The 18,487-nt window shown below is 38.0% G+C and overlaps 1 protein-coding gene across 4 annotated transcripts in view; it reads left to right on the forward strand.

Moving 5' to 3' along the window:
- BANP (BTG3 associated nuclear protein) overlaps positions 1–18,487 on the forward strand; it is a 166,129-nt gene that overhangs the window by 103,941 nt on the left and 43,701 nt on the right. The window contains exon 12 of one of the 4 annotated variants that reach the window (XM_062586227.1): positions 11,232–11,371. The exons of the other annotated variants lie outside the window; for them this stretch is intronic. Coding sequence (XP_062442211.1) covers positions 11,232–11,279 — 48 coding nt within the window. The 3' untranslated portion in view covers positions 11,280–11,371. Of the gene's footprint in view, positions 1–11,231; positions 11,372–18,487 lie in introns of those variants that run through there. 4 annotated transcript variants of the gene reach the window in all.

Raw genomic sequence — 18,487 nt, forward strand, 5'->3', positions numbered from 1 at the left:
ACTTTAGACACTGAAATCCCACATCAGCAGCACAGTTTTCAGTTCTGATCTCAGATGCTGTTTTAATTATCTGAAATATATTCAGTGTATTCAACATACGTCTCTCTATTGTGAATAAAATTTGGAGGTATTTGCTTCATTTTATTTGATTCAGTCTACTGAGAACAATTGTTATATACTAGATCCATCAGTTATTTATCTACAGCTATCAGTTCCTGACCTGTCTGGAAGCAGAAAGCAGTATTGTTTTATATACAGATAATTTTTTTTCTTGATAGAAATGCTCAGTTCCAAACAGAACTGAGATATGAATGAACCTGTCTTATAAATTGCTTCAATTTTTACAACTGTTTTTATTCCTTCACCATATCATTCCATACTTCTGGGATGTTACTGAGTATTTATGTTAAATAGAGCAAGTACTATGGAGTTCACCTGGAAGAATGTGTGAGAATTGTTATTTATCATGTCAGTATGATTTTCTTGTTAGTTATTTTGTTATAAGTGACTGATAATGACACTGAAAATGGGAAACCTCCACCCCAAAGCAGCAACACAAAAGATCTACTGTCTTCAAAGCCAGCTCATGTGTCTTAGCTTGTGTAATGATTTCCAAGACTCAGTGTTTTGCTTCTGAGTTGGTAGCGCAGTGTTGATTCCAAAAATAAGGTGATTCATGGGCTTCTTTGGTAAAGATGTTGAGGGCTGTATAATACAGGAAAATGCAAGCATAGGCAGCTGTCAGTGGTGCCAGGAAGTAAACAGAACTAGTTTTATGAAACTAGCAATGAAAAAATATGGATCAGTATTTTTCGAATTACAGAGATTGTGTGTGTGTGTTTCCGTTAGCAAAAAGGCATGCATTACTGCCTTTCAAGTGTGCACCGGTGAGAAAGCAATGTGCGCTTCAAGGACAGGACATCTTTCTCTGCTCTGAGTGTGAGCAAAGGTGTGCCCACGTGGAGAGCAGAATGCTGCTAGAAAGCCTGAGGCCGTGCTCTGCGGAACGCTTGGGAGGTGCCTTTCACAACGGCACTGTGACTTGCCACTTGCTGTGTTGTTGTTCACTTTGAGATTACATCTGGCTTCAAATTAGATTTGTTTTTAGGTGGTGATTGTACAAAAAAGACCTTGTCAGATCATAAACCTGACTTGTAAGTCTTTAGAAGAGTGCACATGCATGCATCGTAGGCTTTTAGACTCAGCGGAAGCTTCGCATATAGGTTATATAACTCTCCGATTCAAAGCTCTGTTTAAAAATTATTTTAAAGTTCTAAATTGCTTGTTTTCTTCTGTTGAATCTCCTCCTCCTTGTGGCTGTGGAGATGACGCACTCATATATGTCACTTTTGACACGATTGTGTGGCTCAATGCAAAATACGGTATGTATGCGCTGCACATCTGAGAAGCAGCAAGTAGAGCATAGCGGGAAAGAAAATGGGAGAGCACATGGCTCAGTGTGATAAAGCAGAGCAGGACTGACCAGTCCCAGGGTTGCCTACAGAAGTACGCCGAAAGTTGGTAGTGACAATGAGTTTTTTGTCCATGAGCAGTCTGTGCAAGTCTCATGCCCACACATAGCAACGCTGCAGGGCAGCGCCGTGTTGTGAGCCTCCCGGAAGAGTGACTGTTCTGTCTGTGCGTCTCTGCAGCACCTGGAAACAGGAGGCTAACCTTCAAAGGTGCATGGTAAAATGCCAAATAATTTTACCTTTTGGTACCTTTTTTTTTTTTTAATTGTCGATGATGATCTATCAAGAAGACACTAGCTGTCTGAAAGGTGAAGAAGAGTGTGATCAACAAAAAAGCTCCTCTGAAATAAAATATAACTTAGACTTGTGTAATGGGGTGAAATTTTCAAAAATAATCACTGTTGGCCAAATCCGTTTCCCAGTGATAGTAAGAGTTTTACTCTCCATTTAGTTCAACATTGAACTCTTTGAAAAATCACTGCAGAATCTCTTCACTGTGTATTGTCCAACTGTTCACTTAAGTATACGTTTAAAAGCCCAAAGCACAAGGAAGATATATTCCCTTTTCCATGGTAATTTTGCTGACTAAGATGTCCCTCATTTGAGTCCATGTAACTTATTTGGAATTCATAAGCGGTATTTAAGGAAATTCAGGATTTTGGATGATTGAATTAGAAATCAGTAGGTAAAACTGTTCAAGGGACACTTCTGTTCTAGAAAGTATGAATATGTAAAACCATTTATTAGGTAGGCCAGTTGCATACGTCTTCGTGGGAAATGCTCTTTTCTATGGGAAATTTTTAATTTAGATCATTTGCTTTTAAGAATACAAATCTTGGCCTACCTGTATCTGTGACTTTCTGGAGTTGCTTTAGTGAAGACACTTAGACTTTAGTCTTTCATGTGTATTTTTCACTATTATGGCAGGATAGTGGAATATATTTGGAAATAGCGCTGTCAGACTTGAGGAGTTTTATTTAATTTGTCACTGACCTTTAAAAGAACAGAATTTTTATCTCAATCAGGATAGTGTAAATGAAGAGCAGCTCAGTTAATGGAAAAGGAGTGTCACTCTTATAAAGTGAGAATATGTGAATTCAGAGCTGGGGCCTCTTTTTCTGTGAACATGTATTTTTATAGTAATTCAGCACATTTAATAGCTTGTAACACTGCTAGAAGCCACAGCTAAAAGCCATTAAATTGGAGGTTTCCCCTCTCGCTGTTCGGTAACTCGGTATCACTTGTTTTTCTGGAGAGCTATTCTGAAAGTGTGTAGCAAAGCTAACAGAGTCAGAGGAATAAAAGAATTTGCAGAATGCTGCAAAACAGCTGACCAAATGGACCATACTGCTGCTACTGCTGTTGCCAGCTGTAGCAGTAATAGTGCATTAATATCAGTCTCTTGTTTCCTGTAGCACTTTCAAGGCGCAATCACGTTATAGTGAAGCGTTATTAAAGTAAGTGCTTTGTTAGCTTTGGTAAATGCTGATGACTTCTGTGTTGAGTGGGAAGCCAGCGTATTCTAGAGTGAAGTAAGGACATCGTGTTTTTAATGCAGTTCAAATCTTGTTTCCTGTCCCATTTCAACACACTAAGCCAGGCTGCTTTGTAGGTTTTTATCGTTTGTTTTTTAATTTTCCTCTTGCCTGAAATATTAAGTAGATGAGCTTTTCCTTTCAACTTGTGTATAGACTGTAAAATTATTACAGTGGAGTCATACTTCTCATAAACTTTTTCAAAGACATATTCTGATCTACATCGTTGTTCCTCTCCTTAAATATTTGAAATTTCTAGATGATTTTTTTTTCCTGTTCAGGATTTCCTTTAATGAAAAGACAACTAACATACTTTTACAATTATGCACTACTCTGCAAGTTAAAAGAGGAGAGTATAGTTCGTAAGGAAAATCAACGCTGTTTAAATTGTCCCCTGGCTACGGATAATACCTCTTCCAGTCTGTTTCTCTGAGACTGGGAAGGCACAACTGATGGGTTTCCCTGTGGGTTTCCCTACCCAAATACTGTCGTGGCACATGACGTCCACCCACCCTTAATTCTGAGCCTTTGCAAACATGGATGATTAAGAACAGTAATTAAAAGTCACAAACTTCAGCCATTGCAGTTAATTGCCTTGTATTTTATTAAAGTCGGATGTTGATGTCAGTACAGAAATCGGTATTTATTTTGATTTTTTTTTCTGAATTTATACAACTGCCCTAGTATTCCAAATGGTGAATTTATGGAGAACTGCATTTTCTAGTTTCAAGTAAAACCTTTTATTAAAATGATAAATTGATTTGTCATCTGTTTAGATTTTTATGGTAATTAAAATGAAGGCCAAAATTGGTGCAAAATGTTTGAATAAAACAAAATTCCTTACTTTCAACCCAATGGAGTACAAAGATCAAAACCTGAATATCTCTAGACTTTCTCTGTTTCCTGATCTGGAAAGTTCTCTCTGGTTTTCCTTTAGTGAGCAAAGCTACAATATAAGAAGCAGAGTTAAAATGAGATTTAAAAACACACACAAATTTTCCTTTTGAGATATTCAAACCAAAAGTCAAAATAACTTTTTTATTGGGAGAGAGAGGTCAAAGTTGTTTTAGGTTTTAAAAAAATTAATCTACTTTAGAATTATCTTTTTAAACAGCATAAACTTGCACAATAATAATAGCAGCTGCCCCTCTTATGTGGCCATGCTATATTTACTTTTATGGTCCATTAAGTTTTATGGTTCGTATGCCACTATCTGCGTTGTTACTGATAGCGTCTTACTGCAAGGGGTAGTTTGTGTCAGGCTGTATAAGCAATAAGATCTTGTGTTTATAAGCACTGTCTGTGTTTAATTTTACTAACATATATGGTCCTTACTGATTTCAAATCAAAGAATAGGTGCATATGCATGATTTTGCAAGCTTGTGCTTCTGTAGCTGTTTTGCAAGTGCTATGAAAGTTGAATAATAATAAAAAAAAAGCGGCAATGAGTTCTAGCCTGTGCTCAGAGCTGCAGCGCGGCTGGCAGAAGCAGTGAGTGCCTGCCAGGCCTTGGTGGACTTGTCATGCATTTTTAGAGGAAGTTACCTTAAAAATAGGCTGTTTATTTCATACTTGTTAATATTACAGATAATGCAAATATTTAAGTCTAGCTAAGAGGAGAATTGTTTTGAGAAAAAAAATATTTTAAAAATTCTTTAAAAAATAGGAAAATATTATTCAAATGTCTCTTGGTGAAACCCATTATTGAAATACTATTAGGGAATGATGGTGTTGTGGCCAGCGCAGTAGTTACAAAATGCAAAGAAACTTAAAATTATTTTCTCTGAGCAATAGGTGCTACGAGGAATTAAAGGAACAGTGCAGTGATTTGGTAATCCTGTCTTGCTCTGCTTTCTCAGAAAGACTATGTATAGATAAAGGAAATTTACTGTTGAATAAAAATATTTTGTTTCAGTGAGCTAAGTTTTACAAGCTAATAAAAAAAAGAAAGTGCTACAGGGCAAGGTTAACAAAAGAGTGGTATTCTGAAGAGTCCAGAGACGTTTGCATTCCTCAGCTGCGTGGAGGACCCTGGCTGAGATATTATTTTTGCATTCCATAAACCATGTTTGCTAAATGTTGTTATAAAACCATCATCCCAAGTGCGAATGTGTCATAGTTGAGACCAACCCTTATAACTGATGAAGGAAATTTTTTTTCTCATTTGGAAAATAAATAGGAAATATGTGATGGGTGAAAAAAAATAGTAGACCCAGAGTTTGGTTCTATGAACTGCACCTATGTCATGCCAATAGCAAAGAAATTGTCGGGGAAAGTTTGCATTGACGGTTCGGTTTTGATGCTTAACACGACAGTACTTTGTTTACTAAAACTTTTCATTGATAGTTATCTCCTTCTTCTAAACTCTCCACTTTATATTGTGGAAGAGGTTTAAAGCATCTTTTAAGTGTAATTCCATCATAGCCTCAAAAATAAAACAGAGCAAATGGTTGAAGAGTCGAGCAGAAACCCTGGTGAAACTGAGGACTCAGATGCATTTTTTTTTTTTTTAAGTGAACTTTGATTAGATGCATTCCCTTAAAAGAGTATAAGCCTTATTTTTACGTTTTGGACAGGCCACAGTATTGATAGGTGGCAAAGAACATTTGTATTTGAAGGCATGGACTTGACACAAGCTGCCTCTTTGCCTTGAACAGTTGTTGTGCGGGCGTCTCTGTTATTAGAATGAGTTACGTGTTACACCTGAGCTGTGAACTTGGAGCAGCTTCAGAATTACTTTGATTCTGGAGTTTTTTCTTTGAAAAACATGCATGGACCTTTTATTCTGAGGATTATATAGCAGCATCCCATGAATTAGCTTAAACAAAAAAAAAAATTTTTCTACTATTCCTTTTTTGAGCTCTTCTTTTCAGGTCATAACGTAATCCTTCTCTACACTCTCACATTTTATTTACAATAGTCTTCCATATGTCTAATCAGAGCATTGTTTCTCCCTCAGGAAACTCTCTGGCATCTTTTTGCTTTAGTTGCTCCAGACAAAGTTTGGCTCCTTAAGAATCTTCTTGCTTTGGCTTTGCTTTGGTTTTCCCTGGTCTGTTCTCATGGCCTCATCAAAGGCTGCTTTTCTGGCTCCTGGCTGTCCTGACATTCCTTCTTGGTTGTGCTTTTTGCTGAACCTTCATGAATATACTGCATTAGCGCCTTTGAGGTATGCCTGTGCCACTTTGTATAACTGGTTTCAAAGACTTCTACAGACCTTTTCAAATTCAGCATGATTTAGGCAGCTCAGTCTGTTAGGTTCCTTGATGGCTGCCAGGTAAAACTTCAGCTGCTTGCTCACTGCCAGGTTTTCAGCTCCTTTATCTCAGTGTATATAGGAATGCAAAGGTTCTGCCATAACACTGGAAGTGTGATCCCAAATTATGACTTCATGCAAAAATCAGGATGTGTGAGAGGGAATGGGAAGTGAGAGCAGAAAATAGTCAATTTTTTCTTTTTCATTTCCTGTTTGATGTTTTGTTATTCCTGTATTCGTGTTATTTTAGTTAAATTGCTTGAGACTGTTTTCCTCACCGATACCTTTTCACATCAGAAGTCAGGCCTGTATTGAATATTCAGTGAGAGCTGAAAAACTTAATTGTGCCAGGACACCACACTCTCAAATTAACCAGCCAACAGCATATTCTTGTGTAACAAATCCTTTAGCTTTGTTTCACTGTGCCATGTGTAAAAATCATCTAAAACCAGGAATCGCTAATACATAATTCAGAATTCATCAGAAGGAAGGTATAGAATATCGGGTTAATGGCTGAGCTTGATTTCACCCCAGAGAATAGAAATGTTTCTGGCGAGCAAGGTGTGGTATTAGGGATGGTTCCTTTAGGAGCTGAGTTTTTCAGGCAAAGTGTATGGGGAGAGTTGTGAAGCTCATGTTGTTATTATGCACAGCCAAACTGGAACAGGGCAGAGAATTTAAAAGGGGGGGGGGAAGCATGCACACAAAAGCCTCTTTCAAAATTGCTGAATTCCATGTGGTACCAGGCGAAGAAAGAAAATAGAAGAACTATCCTGAGTGGAAGAATGGAGGGGGTAAAGCATGTATCAGCTCTGAAATCTGCTGGGCGTACAGGAACTAGCTGGAGAAAGTTTAAACAAGAAATGGCCTTGTGTGGAATGAGTGCAGCAAAAGGGACAGTCGGACAATAATAGCTGGTTTTGAGACGCTTGATATACTTAACAATTTTCTTTTAACTCTCCGAGGGAAAAGCAACTGTGAAATTGGATTGAAGAAGTCAGAGCAGTACTGCATTCCACTAAGATATGAAATACAGGAAAAGATCATTCTTTGTTTTTTAAAGATTATGAATACTGCTCTGCTTCTGTGGACATGATGAAGAATGCAAAATACCACAGGAGAAGAGACCTGCAACCACAAACCCTGTGGATCGTAGAACTGGAGTCCAGCAGAAAGATGTGCGTGTGCCAAAGCAGTCATGAAAAGCTGAGACTGTAAGAAATACAGCATGTTACCTCACCAGAGTTAGCAAATGATGTGGTGAGAGAGGTATCTTTATTTCGCATCAAGTTCTTCTCAAGGAGTACTGACGTCACTGAAGGGGAAAATGGTGGGATTCAGCTGTGGGAGCAAATGGACTGCTTGTAACTTTGAACAGTAATGAGCAAACTTACGTTGTTTCATAAGCAGTGCTGAGCATGGGGAGGGCTGTAAAGGAGGTGGAAAACTAGGTGAAGGAGGGTTCAGCCAACGGTGGCTCACAGCATGTCATGGGATAAGAGAACAGATTGCATAATACAAATAAATCTCATAGATGGATGGTTCAGAATGAGCAAGAAGTAGGAGTTTTTCAACACTGTTTACAGGTAAGTTGCAGAACTTCTTGGCACAGGATGCTGCAAAGTTTTGGCAAGCCTGTGGATTCAAAGGAAACTGTGAGTTCCGGGAAAAGTAGTATAATAATGGTTAGTAAATGTATAGGTGATGTCTCTGGTATCATATAGGAAATTGCTGAGTTGCAAATGGTTATTTGCTGAGGAAGTGTTTGGGAGTAACCTCTGTGAATGATCTGATCCCATGCTCTTTATCTGTTTTTTTCCACACTCTGAGACAGAGTAGTGGACTATGTGGACCTTTACTTCATTGCAGTACAGCAACTCTTCTATTTTCTTACAGTGACTTTAAAAGAAATTTTGAAGGAAGCGTAAGAAAGGCATAGGTGTGGCAGAGGATTCCAACCTGTCTTTCTTCAGAGGGAGGAGTTTTTTCTGGGGTAAATGCAATAGATGTAGAGACCCAGATGGGCTTTCTGTGAAACAATTAAAGTTTCATTGCTAAATGGGAAAAGCTGGGGATAACTATGAGAGTTATGAAATATGTAATGCACTTGCTAATGGAAAAACTACAAAACTGTGTTGAAAAGATAAACATGAGGTTGGAGGAAAATTATTAGTGAAGCCCTTAAGAATTGGCCTAGGATGAGATTTTATTTAATTTCTACATTAACTGGTTGTCCAAGGAGAAGAAATATGCTAATTAAATTGTTGGCAACACAAAGCAGAGATGGTATTATCAGTAGGGAAAAGATGTGATGTGTCATACAGAAAGAAGGGAATGGGCTTAAATATAGCTGTTCAGAGTGTAAATTAACAGAGTTTAGGCATAGTAAGAATTGTCTTCTGTCAGATGAGAGGGATAAGGAGAAAACCAGGGCACGCACTTTTGTAGATCAGAAGAGACCTATGGACATCAGTGTGGTGCAGTAATGAAAGTGGAAATATGCTAATAAATTGCCCATCTAAGCTGTTATTCCACATATGTTAAATTTCTGTTTGTGTTTAATCTAGCAGCTCTGCCTCCTCACAAAGACAGGAAACCATAAGAAGAGCCCATAAAAAGCAGAATTACATTTTATCTGTGTTTTAGTATCTTTTTGGAAGAGAGACGTTTCTCAGATTATCATTTGAGTTGAGTTCAACACTTGAGATGCTCTGAAAATTAAACCATGATTGTGATAACGCAGAGCAGTGATGGCCGGTGGACAGCCCGGAGGTGGATTTTGGCCCACCACAACAATTCATCAACTGGATGCGTGGTTGTTGCAGCAGTCTGTTGTATTCATATATTAGAAAAAACTCTCTTGAGTCTCAGCAGCACTGTTGCTGTCTTTAGATACATGCTCAGTAGAGAGGAAAGGAGAGAAAGAATATGCTGGGGCTGCAGTTTGTCCTCCTCATGGTCAGTGTAACTTGTGTGCAGGAGAGAAGAGAGGATGATGGTGTGGCTTAAGGCTAAGGAGATGTTCAGGTTGCTCAGGTCAGCTGACTGCAGTGTTGGGAGCATTGAGGCAGACCAGGAAAGGATAATGTTTGGAGGTGGGATGAGCCTAAGAGCAGAATGGTGTGAGGGTAGGAAGGGGGAATTTATGGAAGGAAGGATGAGCTCTGCTCATCCGTGGTTTCTCAGCATGCAGCTCATGTTGGATTGGACAGATCTAGAGTGGGTAGGTCCTGGAGGAGAGGAGCTGCAGTTGGATGTCTGCAGACAGGGATTTCAGAAAGGGCAGTAAAGCTGAGTTGAAAGTTTACATTGAGATTTCTTGCTTTTTTTTTTCTTTTTAAGGTATAAAATTCCCTAATGTCAGTGACACACTCAGAGAAACTCGAGAGACTGTGCAGATGGATCACAATGGCAATGTGGCTCTTACCATTATAGCTTCCTAAATAGGCTACAAAGAGATTTCATAAATTCCTATGCAAGAAATTTGGTGTGAATTAACAACCTAAGAATGCTGATGGGTTATGGATTCAACTGCAAATCCACCAATCCCCTGCCCCCACTCCCCCCCCCCCCCAAAAAAAAAAAAAAAAATTAAAAAAAACCGAATAGGATGCTCCAGGACTGTGGCAGTGCAGAATGACTAACCTCAGCTTTCTGACTTGTTTATACACTTCTTTCACCTCTGTGTAATCAGAGCTAAAGGCCAATAACCAGGATGTAGTAGTTGCTAAAAAATTTATGCATTGGTGGAATCAAAAAGCAGGAGGAGGTTTTGGCCTTCATACAACTATGTAAAAAGTTTTCAGACTTTGATTTTATGAGAGGCCAACTGACCATCAGCCACTAACTGGTATTGCCAAATAGAGCAAATGGGTGATATCCTGCTAGAATATAGAGATTACTCTTGACTGCAGATATGTGATTGGCCAAAGGAATACAAGGCTGTTAGAGATTTTCTTTGCAGGCTTTTTTCTAGAGCTTTAGCCAAAAGCAGTGGAACAAAGACCAGAGTTAAATTTAGTATACGTCAACCTGATCAAAAACAACTACATGCAGACAAATCCTGTCTGGCTTCAGAGACAGTGTGCCCTGTAATTGCCAGAGCTGCCACAAAGGATGGGATCTTGCAGGAAATACTTAAAGCTGTTACAGCAGAAGGCTTGAGGCAGCACATCGCCAGTGTCAGTGTGTGAATTCAGTAGCAGAGCCCGGTAGGTAGAGAGGAGATTTTATTTAAAGGTAGCAAACTAGGGCTATCATTGTTTTGTTCAAAAACAAGTATTTTAAAAATATACTATGGCTATTCAGGGATTAAAACAAATCTTCAGAAAACGCTAGAAACTGCTTATGCTAGCTCAAATCCATTAAAAATACTGCAAAGCAATTTGTACTAGGCACTCTTAAACTGCTGAATAGCAGCAAAGAAGCTTGAATGTCATCTTTTGACACTTTGTTCAACAGAACACAATGGAATGAAAACAAGAACACATGTACAGCATAGAAAGTGATACCAGCATTGGAGCCTGAAGGATGTAATGAGACTAATGTATTAATAAGTTTTGTTTTCTTATGAAAATGGCCCTGTGCAAGTCTGAGATGGGAAGGAAGGGTTACAAGCACTGGGGAGACCTCATGGGCTTGTTCTGTGGTTGTGCATGAGTTGGCCCTGGTAGGCACGGTGTGTGGTAGCAGATGATTACACAATTTCCAGAATGAAAGGAGGTTGTTTTGCCAGAAAAGCTTGCAAGGAGGCTGGAGCTACAGGATGATAAAGTGTCAAAGAAAGGCACAAGTGAGCTAGCCGTATTGCTATATGAAAACCAACGTTTCATGGAAGGCCAGCAGGTTCAAGCATCGGCACAGTGTGTTTTGCACACTAGATTGAACAATTCTTATATTTTAATCACAAGCTTGACTGAAAATATGTTAAGATAATGTTGGTCTCTAAGCCTTTGAATGTGTTCCTAGGTTCTGACTTGGAAGGGGAGTATTGGGGCCTGTGACTTGAAAAGATGAACTTCCCAACCCAAGACTGGGCAAGGTGTGGAGCTCCTCTCCTCGCTTGCACACAGCCAGTTGGAAAGGGAGGCGTGACGAAGCTGAGCTCCAGCAAGCTCTGAGCAATCACAAAACCACAACACAAGGCAAGATTGTTCCAGGTCCTTAAAGTCCCCTTTGAGTTGATCTTTTAATTTAGGAGAAATAAGCTCTTCCATCTGTGCAGAACAACCTCTATTATCTTGTCACCTTTCCCCATCTGTATCTCATCACCAGAAAAAAAGGATGATCATTGAGTCCTTGCTGCTTTCATTTCTGCCTTCCGAAGGGCTAGATCTTTCAACAGAAGTTTTCTCATTTGTTTTGTGTCAGTTAATAATATAAGATTGTTCTTAAAGTAATTTCAGATAGCCTTTATCTTTTATATCATTATGATAGGGTTTATGTATCAAGTTTTACAGGGAATTGTTTTCACAAGTCTTTCTCAATATGTTATCTCTTAAGCAGATTTTACTCATTAAGCCTTTTTCAGACACAGAACTGATCAGAATATGAAGTATTTCACAACCGAGTAAACAAAGGCAAGTCTGTGGTCACAAGTACCCGACATGTTCTCCTAGTGAGGCTGGGAAGCATTGGATTCACGTTCTTGTCATTGCTGTGGCTTTTAATTCCCATTGCTTGCAGGCTTATTGGAGAGAAGGCAGAGTGAGTATGGAGGATGCCATAAATTTCTCAGCAGTTAAACGTGGGGAGTGTGAATCATTTCTTTCTTGGAATAACTTTAATGGAAGAACCCAACCTGATGAGAAAAACGTGGAAAACCTTTTCTTTAATTTTTTTCCTGTTTAAATGTTTTTTTCCAGACTATTTTTATTATGAAAGCATGAGTACTTTGAGAAATCTGAGAGAGTTTTAGAGTACTAACACTTGCAGAGTTAGACTGCTGCAAAGATGTATTTTGCTACATTTTTTCTTAAGGAACAGTAGAGTTCTAACTAAATAGAAAGGAGAATGATTTGTACCTAGAATAGTTTGTATTAGATTTTAAGCAATTTCTGCAACTTCTGGAAGGTTATAAATTGCTTGGATTTCCTTCAGAAGAGACATAACATCATTTCTAATATGTTTAACAGCAATATCAAATGTCAAAAGCATAAGAGAGCTTATATCTTGCAGAGGGAACGCCAGAAGTATAGCAATGTGTTCAGTAATTCCTTGGTTTTACAAGAAGCAGTGGATTATGTTCATTGAACCTTACTGAGTTACTATGTCATTCTCTGGATGACTTATCTTGATTTCAAAGTGATTCTCTGTACAAGAGAAGAACATAGCCAGTTTAGTGAAGATCAATTTAGTGACTTCTATCCCTAAAAAGAAGTATTGGCATCTTTGTTGTTTTAGGACTCAGATTCATGGTTCTTGGGATCTAGGCCATTCCTTAATGTCATATGGTCTATGGAGTGCTGAATGGAAAGCCAGAACTCCTGCTTCTCAGATCCTGTGCCTGCCATTTACTAAGTGTAACTTTTGAAAAAATACCTACCATTTTTGGTACAGAGGATCACAGCCACTAATAGAGTTAATGAAAAATTTAAGGCTATTATTACATTTCTGAGTTTCCTAATGCGTAGTATTTTATTGCTCTAAAAGCTGAGCCAGTCAAAAACATGCAAAGAGTCGAGAACAATCAAAAACAAAGACAACATTAAAAAAAAAAAAAAGGAAAGAAAGAAAGAAAAGAAATAGTACAACGTGCAGTTAGTGCTGTCACAAATAAAGGATTTGCATTAATCTGAATTCTTTGCATAGCTGGAGATGGAGTTTCTTTCCTATCCACTTCATTGTGTATCAAAAGGAGATAACAACAAGGTATCTTGAATCTGGCTTAATTATTCTGATATTCTAATGTTGTGAATTATAATTATGTTCTTAAGTTTGCATTAATTTTGCCAGGTGGAATTCATTCTAACAAGTTGGGGAATTCGGGGACAAAAACCTTAATTTTAAGTAATTTGAAATGATAAAATCTATAATTCAGTTTAGATGATCCTCTGTGACACCACCCCCAAATTTCTGAGTTGCTTTGGCACTCTTGACTTCGGTGAATTGATAGTTAATTATCAAGAAGTTGTTGTCACTTCTTTTCAACGGCAGTTTTAAAAACAGTCTCTCCGGGTGTCCAGCACCAACAAACTTCAAACTCCACAGGATTATCCAGTGGTGTGAACACACACGAGCGAAAAAGTAGCTTGAAATTATCCAGTACCAGATGGATCTGTACCATGGAAGTATAATTGTGATTATGGTCATTCATGCTATTATTTCAACCATTCCCAGTGCTATTTTTGCTGTTGTGTTTACTGTAATTTTGGTTGTCATCTCAAGTTGCCCAGTATAGAAACTACTGTTATAATGGGGTTCGGCAAAGGCAAGCCTTAGATGCATCTCCTCTGCATCCAGTCTGTTTTTAGACACCTTGACCTTGTTAGAAAAGGTCAGAAAATGCTTTATATAGGAATTAATGAAGACAAAACAAATAGAGCAAAAATTCTGCTTGATTTACGGATTTATAATGAATTTCCACCATATCTTTGGTTGGAAAACTTTGAGGAAATAGCTTTCAAAAATTTCTGTAAAGGAATTTATTGTTAGGCAGGAAGTATTTTCTTTGAAGTAAAACAATACATTTACAAGGCTAAACTCCAGTCATTGTAACATCTTTGACTTCTGAGGTGCTCTACGTGTTTATTTTCCCTCAAGATTTTTAGCAGTTAGTCTGTACTGATAAAGCTACCTACTCTTACCTTGTCTCTTCTATTTTCTTGGCTTAGGCGAAATAATTTTTGCATTATATCAGGGCTAAGAGCTAGAAAGTATGAAATCTGATCCCGGTTCTGCCACTTGGTGACCCTTAAGAAGCTGGTTCACCACGTTGCTTCAGTTCCCTTGTCTGTAGGACAGGTAAACGGTAGTTTTATCTGTTTACAGGAGTGGCTATGTACAGAAAGTATTTTGCAGTCTTAAAAATGTTTAAAAACAATACTGAACTTTTTAATGGTTTCTTTAATGTACCATCTTTTATTGAAATAAAATAAAGTTATCTGGAGTTTACAGTAACTGTGAATTTCAGATTAACTCTGAAATCTTTCTACTTGAAATCAGTGTATCCCACTTCCTTGGAAGGCTATTCTATTCCATTATTCATTACGAGGGCCTTAAAATTGCACTCCAGTGACAAAGCCTTTATTTATTTTTAGACAATTGGCATCCACTTCTGGCTGACCTAGAATGCTGCTTTGATGACAATGTCTGTGATCCAGCTGGGTTTGCTGAATGGTTGAATAAACAAAGACAGATAGTAAAATGTGGGAAAGAAAAGGCTATTTTTATTATATTAGAGAATGTGTCCAGCAAAATACAGGCCTGATTCTAAATGTCGTATCTTTAACAATACGCTTCAGTTAAGTGCCTTTGTGCTCTCCGTAATATTTCTGGAATTTTATCATTATTGAATTTCAAGGTTATGAGAAGACTAAGACCATAAAGTTCAGAGTGAAGGTGATTCACAAAGAAAGGCAATCAGTCCAGGATTTTGCAGGGTATAACTCAGGTTAAATAAATGGAAGTAAGAACATAAGGCTAAGCTTGTTGCTTTCTGCCTTACCAGGGTTTCCTTGTGACTTTGTTTCTGGCTCTTCATTGTAAGTGATGTGGGGGGGAACTGTATGCTTTTACACGCCTCAGGGCTCTGCTCAGCCTGGCTGGCCAGGTACACCCTGATATTTTACAAAACTCTATCCTTGCAGCCAGAAGTCAAGCAGTATTAAATAAAACTGCAGCATGCTTTTTCCTACAGGCGCATGCCTGGAGCCCAGTGCGTACAACAGTGCCGCTGAAAAATCCTTTAGGAAGGTTATCTTCTGCCCACTGCACCAGCCCTTCAGATGTTTTGTCTGTGTGCAGTTTATGGAGTTTGTTTGGAGTACTTTTGGAGCATCACAGCGATTTGTTAGATTGTTTTAAACAGCTTTACATTATGTATGAGTTTAGATTGGTTTGAGCTGAATAAATCTTTTTAGCCCTTAAGACTTTAAAAATAGAGGCCTAAATTAGGCTTGTAAATCTCTAGCAAAGTTGCCAAAGAGAGCAGTTTGTTTTTCTGCATGCTAAGAGCCAATCTGCTGAACATTTATGTGTTTAAAATGACATTTGCTTACAGCACAAGCTATGTATTTATATAGTTTAATCCTGGCCTGATACTTGGTGAAAAAGATGTGAAAGCAGGAGAGAGGGGTTGGGAAGGATATTTCTTCAGTCTTGGAAAACCTGCATCGGTTTTATGATGACGGAAAAAGCATGTGGAAGCTAGATAGAGGTCTGGATTATATGTTATAATTTGAGGGAACTGTATTGAGTAAGCAGTGCGTTACCCTTTATGGTGCTGGGATGTAAATTGGCACTGGGCAGCCCTAGAGATGGGGAATCCAGATTTTCAGAAAAATGTGTTTGATGGATCTGAATAAGAGTCCAGATTGAACGGGGAGAAATTTATTCTGCAAATAATAGAGCAGTTGTAAAAATGGTATTTCAGAGCGCATCGAACTGATTTGTGAATTGAGGTCAAATTGACCAGTTTTAGCCAAAACCAACCAACCAACCAACCAACCAACCAAAAAAAATTAAAGCTAAAAATTGCTTAAACATTTAATTTCCATATTTCTTCAATGTGAAAACTTTATAGGTAGCTCCCCCCCCCCCCAAAAAAAAAAAAAAAAAAAAAATCACGTTCTGTTTCACCAGCTGCAAAGTCAGCTGAATTTTTTTAGGATACTGCTGCCTGCAGGCAAAAAACTCCAGGCTGTAGAATATGCAGATGTCTCTTGTTTTGACTAAGATCAAAAGGGTATTTCATTAAGCAGTATCATGATCTGAATTTCTCTCTCTTCCTTATTCAAAAAGAAGAGGGTAAAATAGTTATAAGCCACCAGAAAGCAGGTGTCAAAGGGCAAAATTTTGCCATGATTCAAATTTCACTGTGAATTTAGGCAAGTCCAGTATGTGAGCCTTAGGACCAAGTGATAAAATAACTTTCTTGTGTGTGTTCAAATTGGGTTTCATGTTGCAAATAATAGATCATAATTAAAAAGAATATCCTGATACTCTAGTTCCAATATGTCATTTGTCAGTTATAGTCTGCGCAAAATGTAGATCAGAGAAACTAAAAATCTGTATAGCTGCTGGCATAGGAGGAAACGCCGCAAACTCCATTATACTACAGCAGTGTGGGCCAGTGAAACCCATTATATTTACTGTAAAAAGCAATGGCATAACTTAGAGTTCCAGCATGAATATTGTGAAAATATTTTTACAGTGAAAATACTTTGTTTCACAGTTCTTTCAGTGGTCATTGCATGCCAGAACAAGAAGTCATTTATAGTATGTATAAAATAACCAGATGTGCACTAGCTTTTAAATACAGCTGCTATCCCATCAACAGAGGGGTTATTTCCACCACGTGAAACAATTAGGGTACCCGACAAATGCCCTGCAGGAACCTTGTACAATCATAATAATCATGTTTGTCTTGGACTAGGAGCTTCAAAGGATTTATTTAGAATCCTTTCTGTTTATTTGTTTCCAGAATGTAAAAAATGGCCTTTCACATATAATATGCTAAGCTTGATGACTTTAGTGTAATTTTCCATGGTTCATACTTTCTGCAGTAATAAATAAAATGTAATAAGAATAAATTATAAGTATTTATAAGACTGTTTTTGTCTTTTTATTAGGTTCTTATGATTTAGAATTTAATAACCCTGCCAAGCCTTCAGTCACAGCTCTTCTCTTTAACATCAAAATGATTGTTCGGAATTTTACAGTTGAAAAATGAAACTCATGCTTTAGGACTGATCTTGTTGACTACAAAAACTCTCACCTGTGTCAATGCCAAGGAAAGCATCCGGTGCCATAGACCAAACAAAGTTAGCAAAACTTAGACATCCAGATCGGGGTTAGGAAGTTCATATGACCCAAGGATGTTCCAGCTCCCATCCCAGGACCCTGTTTGTTGACTAGACACATAATAATGTCTAGTCCATGACAGACTTGGTTGCTTGCCTGGTGCATCAGGTATGCTTATGGAAAAATATCCTTAAAAAAATCTCTGGGTTCTAGAAGGGTTGCTTTTTATAAATGAGCATAACCCCCATGCATAAATTATTCACAGTTTATGATATCTTTTATCACAATTTATGATGTAGTATCTTACCCTAGATAGTTCTAGATTTCTTTTTAAGTAATACATTTTCCATTTTCTGAATGTTTTTCTTGTAAAATTTGTACTTAGTTTGTATGGAAAAGAATGTAGTTGATGGTGCTAAGAAAGAAATAACAGTCTTTTAGTTTCTGAAAAAATATTCTTAGTCCGTTTTATTCTGTGCCCAGACTTGAAACTTGAAATATCTACTTCATTTGGCTTATCTTGATGTACAGCAGTTTTGTTTTTAGTTTCCATGGTAAAACATGTTGTTCTCAATGTCGTGATCATCCATGCATCTGTATGTTCCACTGTGGTCATTCCTATATCTCATACTCTCAACGTGGGAGATGTATTTGGTATGAGCCTTATCACCGCATCTGCCTAATGCTGGGGATTAAAGAGCAGTATCTGCTTCTTTCCACCCCTATTTGAAGATATACCCTACACAGATCTTTTTTAAAAATCATTACTGTCCTTAGATGCTTTTAGCAATTAGGACAATTAAATTAGTTGTCTCAGTTGTTGCTGACAACATCTAAGATTTTTTTTTTAATGTAGAAAAAAAATCCTTCTAACCACAGTGGCCTACAGAACGTTGTTCTGTAGATTAAAAGTATTGCCTTGAACATGAAATGGTCAGGCAAAAGATAAAGGCTGGGACTACCTGTACTCTTTGTGAGAGTGTCTTGTATCCCAGGAAGGCTCTCTGTCTGCAGGTATTTCACCTGTCAAGCTTGCAAAGACAAGATGGGTAGGGTGGCAAATCTCTCTTGAACAAATTTATGATGATTAACTTCAAACCCAGATGCCCAGGACATCCCAAGAAGACTCTGAGGAACCCAGGACCTCTCAGGTAGCTTCCTTCTCAGATTTTCAGCCTCAGCATTGAACAAGGAAATGCTCTTCAGTGAGATAAGGCACTAAGCATGCTCTGGTAGATCCCCCTTTCCTTCCACCTGCACAG

This window comes from Rhea pennata, chromosome 13, assembly GCF_028389875.1.
Source record: "Rhea pennata isolate bPtePen1 chromosome 13, bPtePen1.pri, whole genome shotgun sequence".
Lineage (NCBI taxonomy): Eukaryota > Metazoa > Chordata > Aves > Rheiformes > Rheidae > Rhea > Rhea pennata.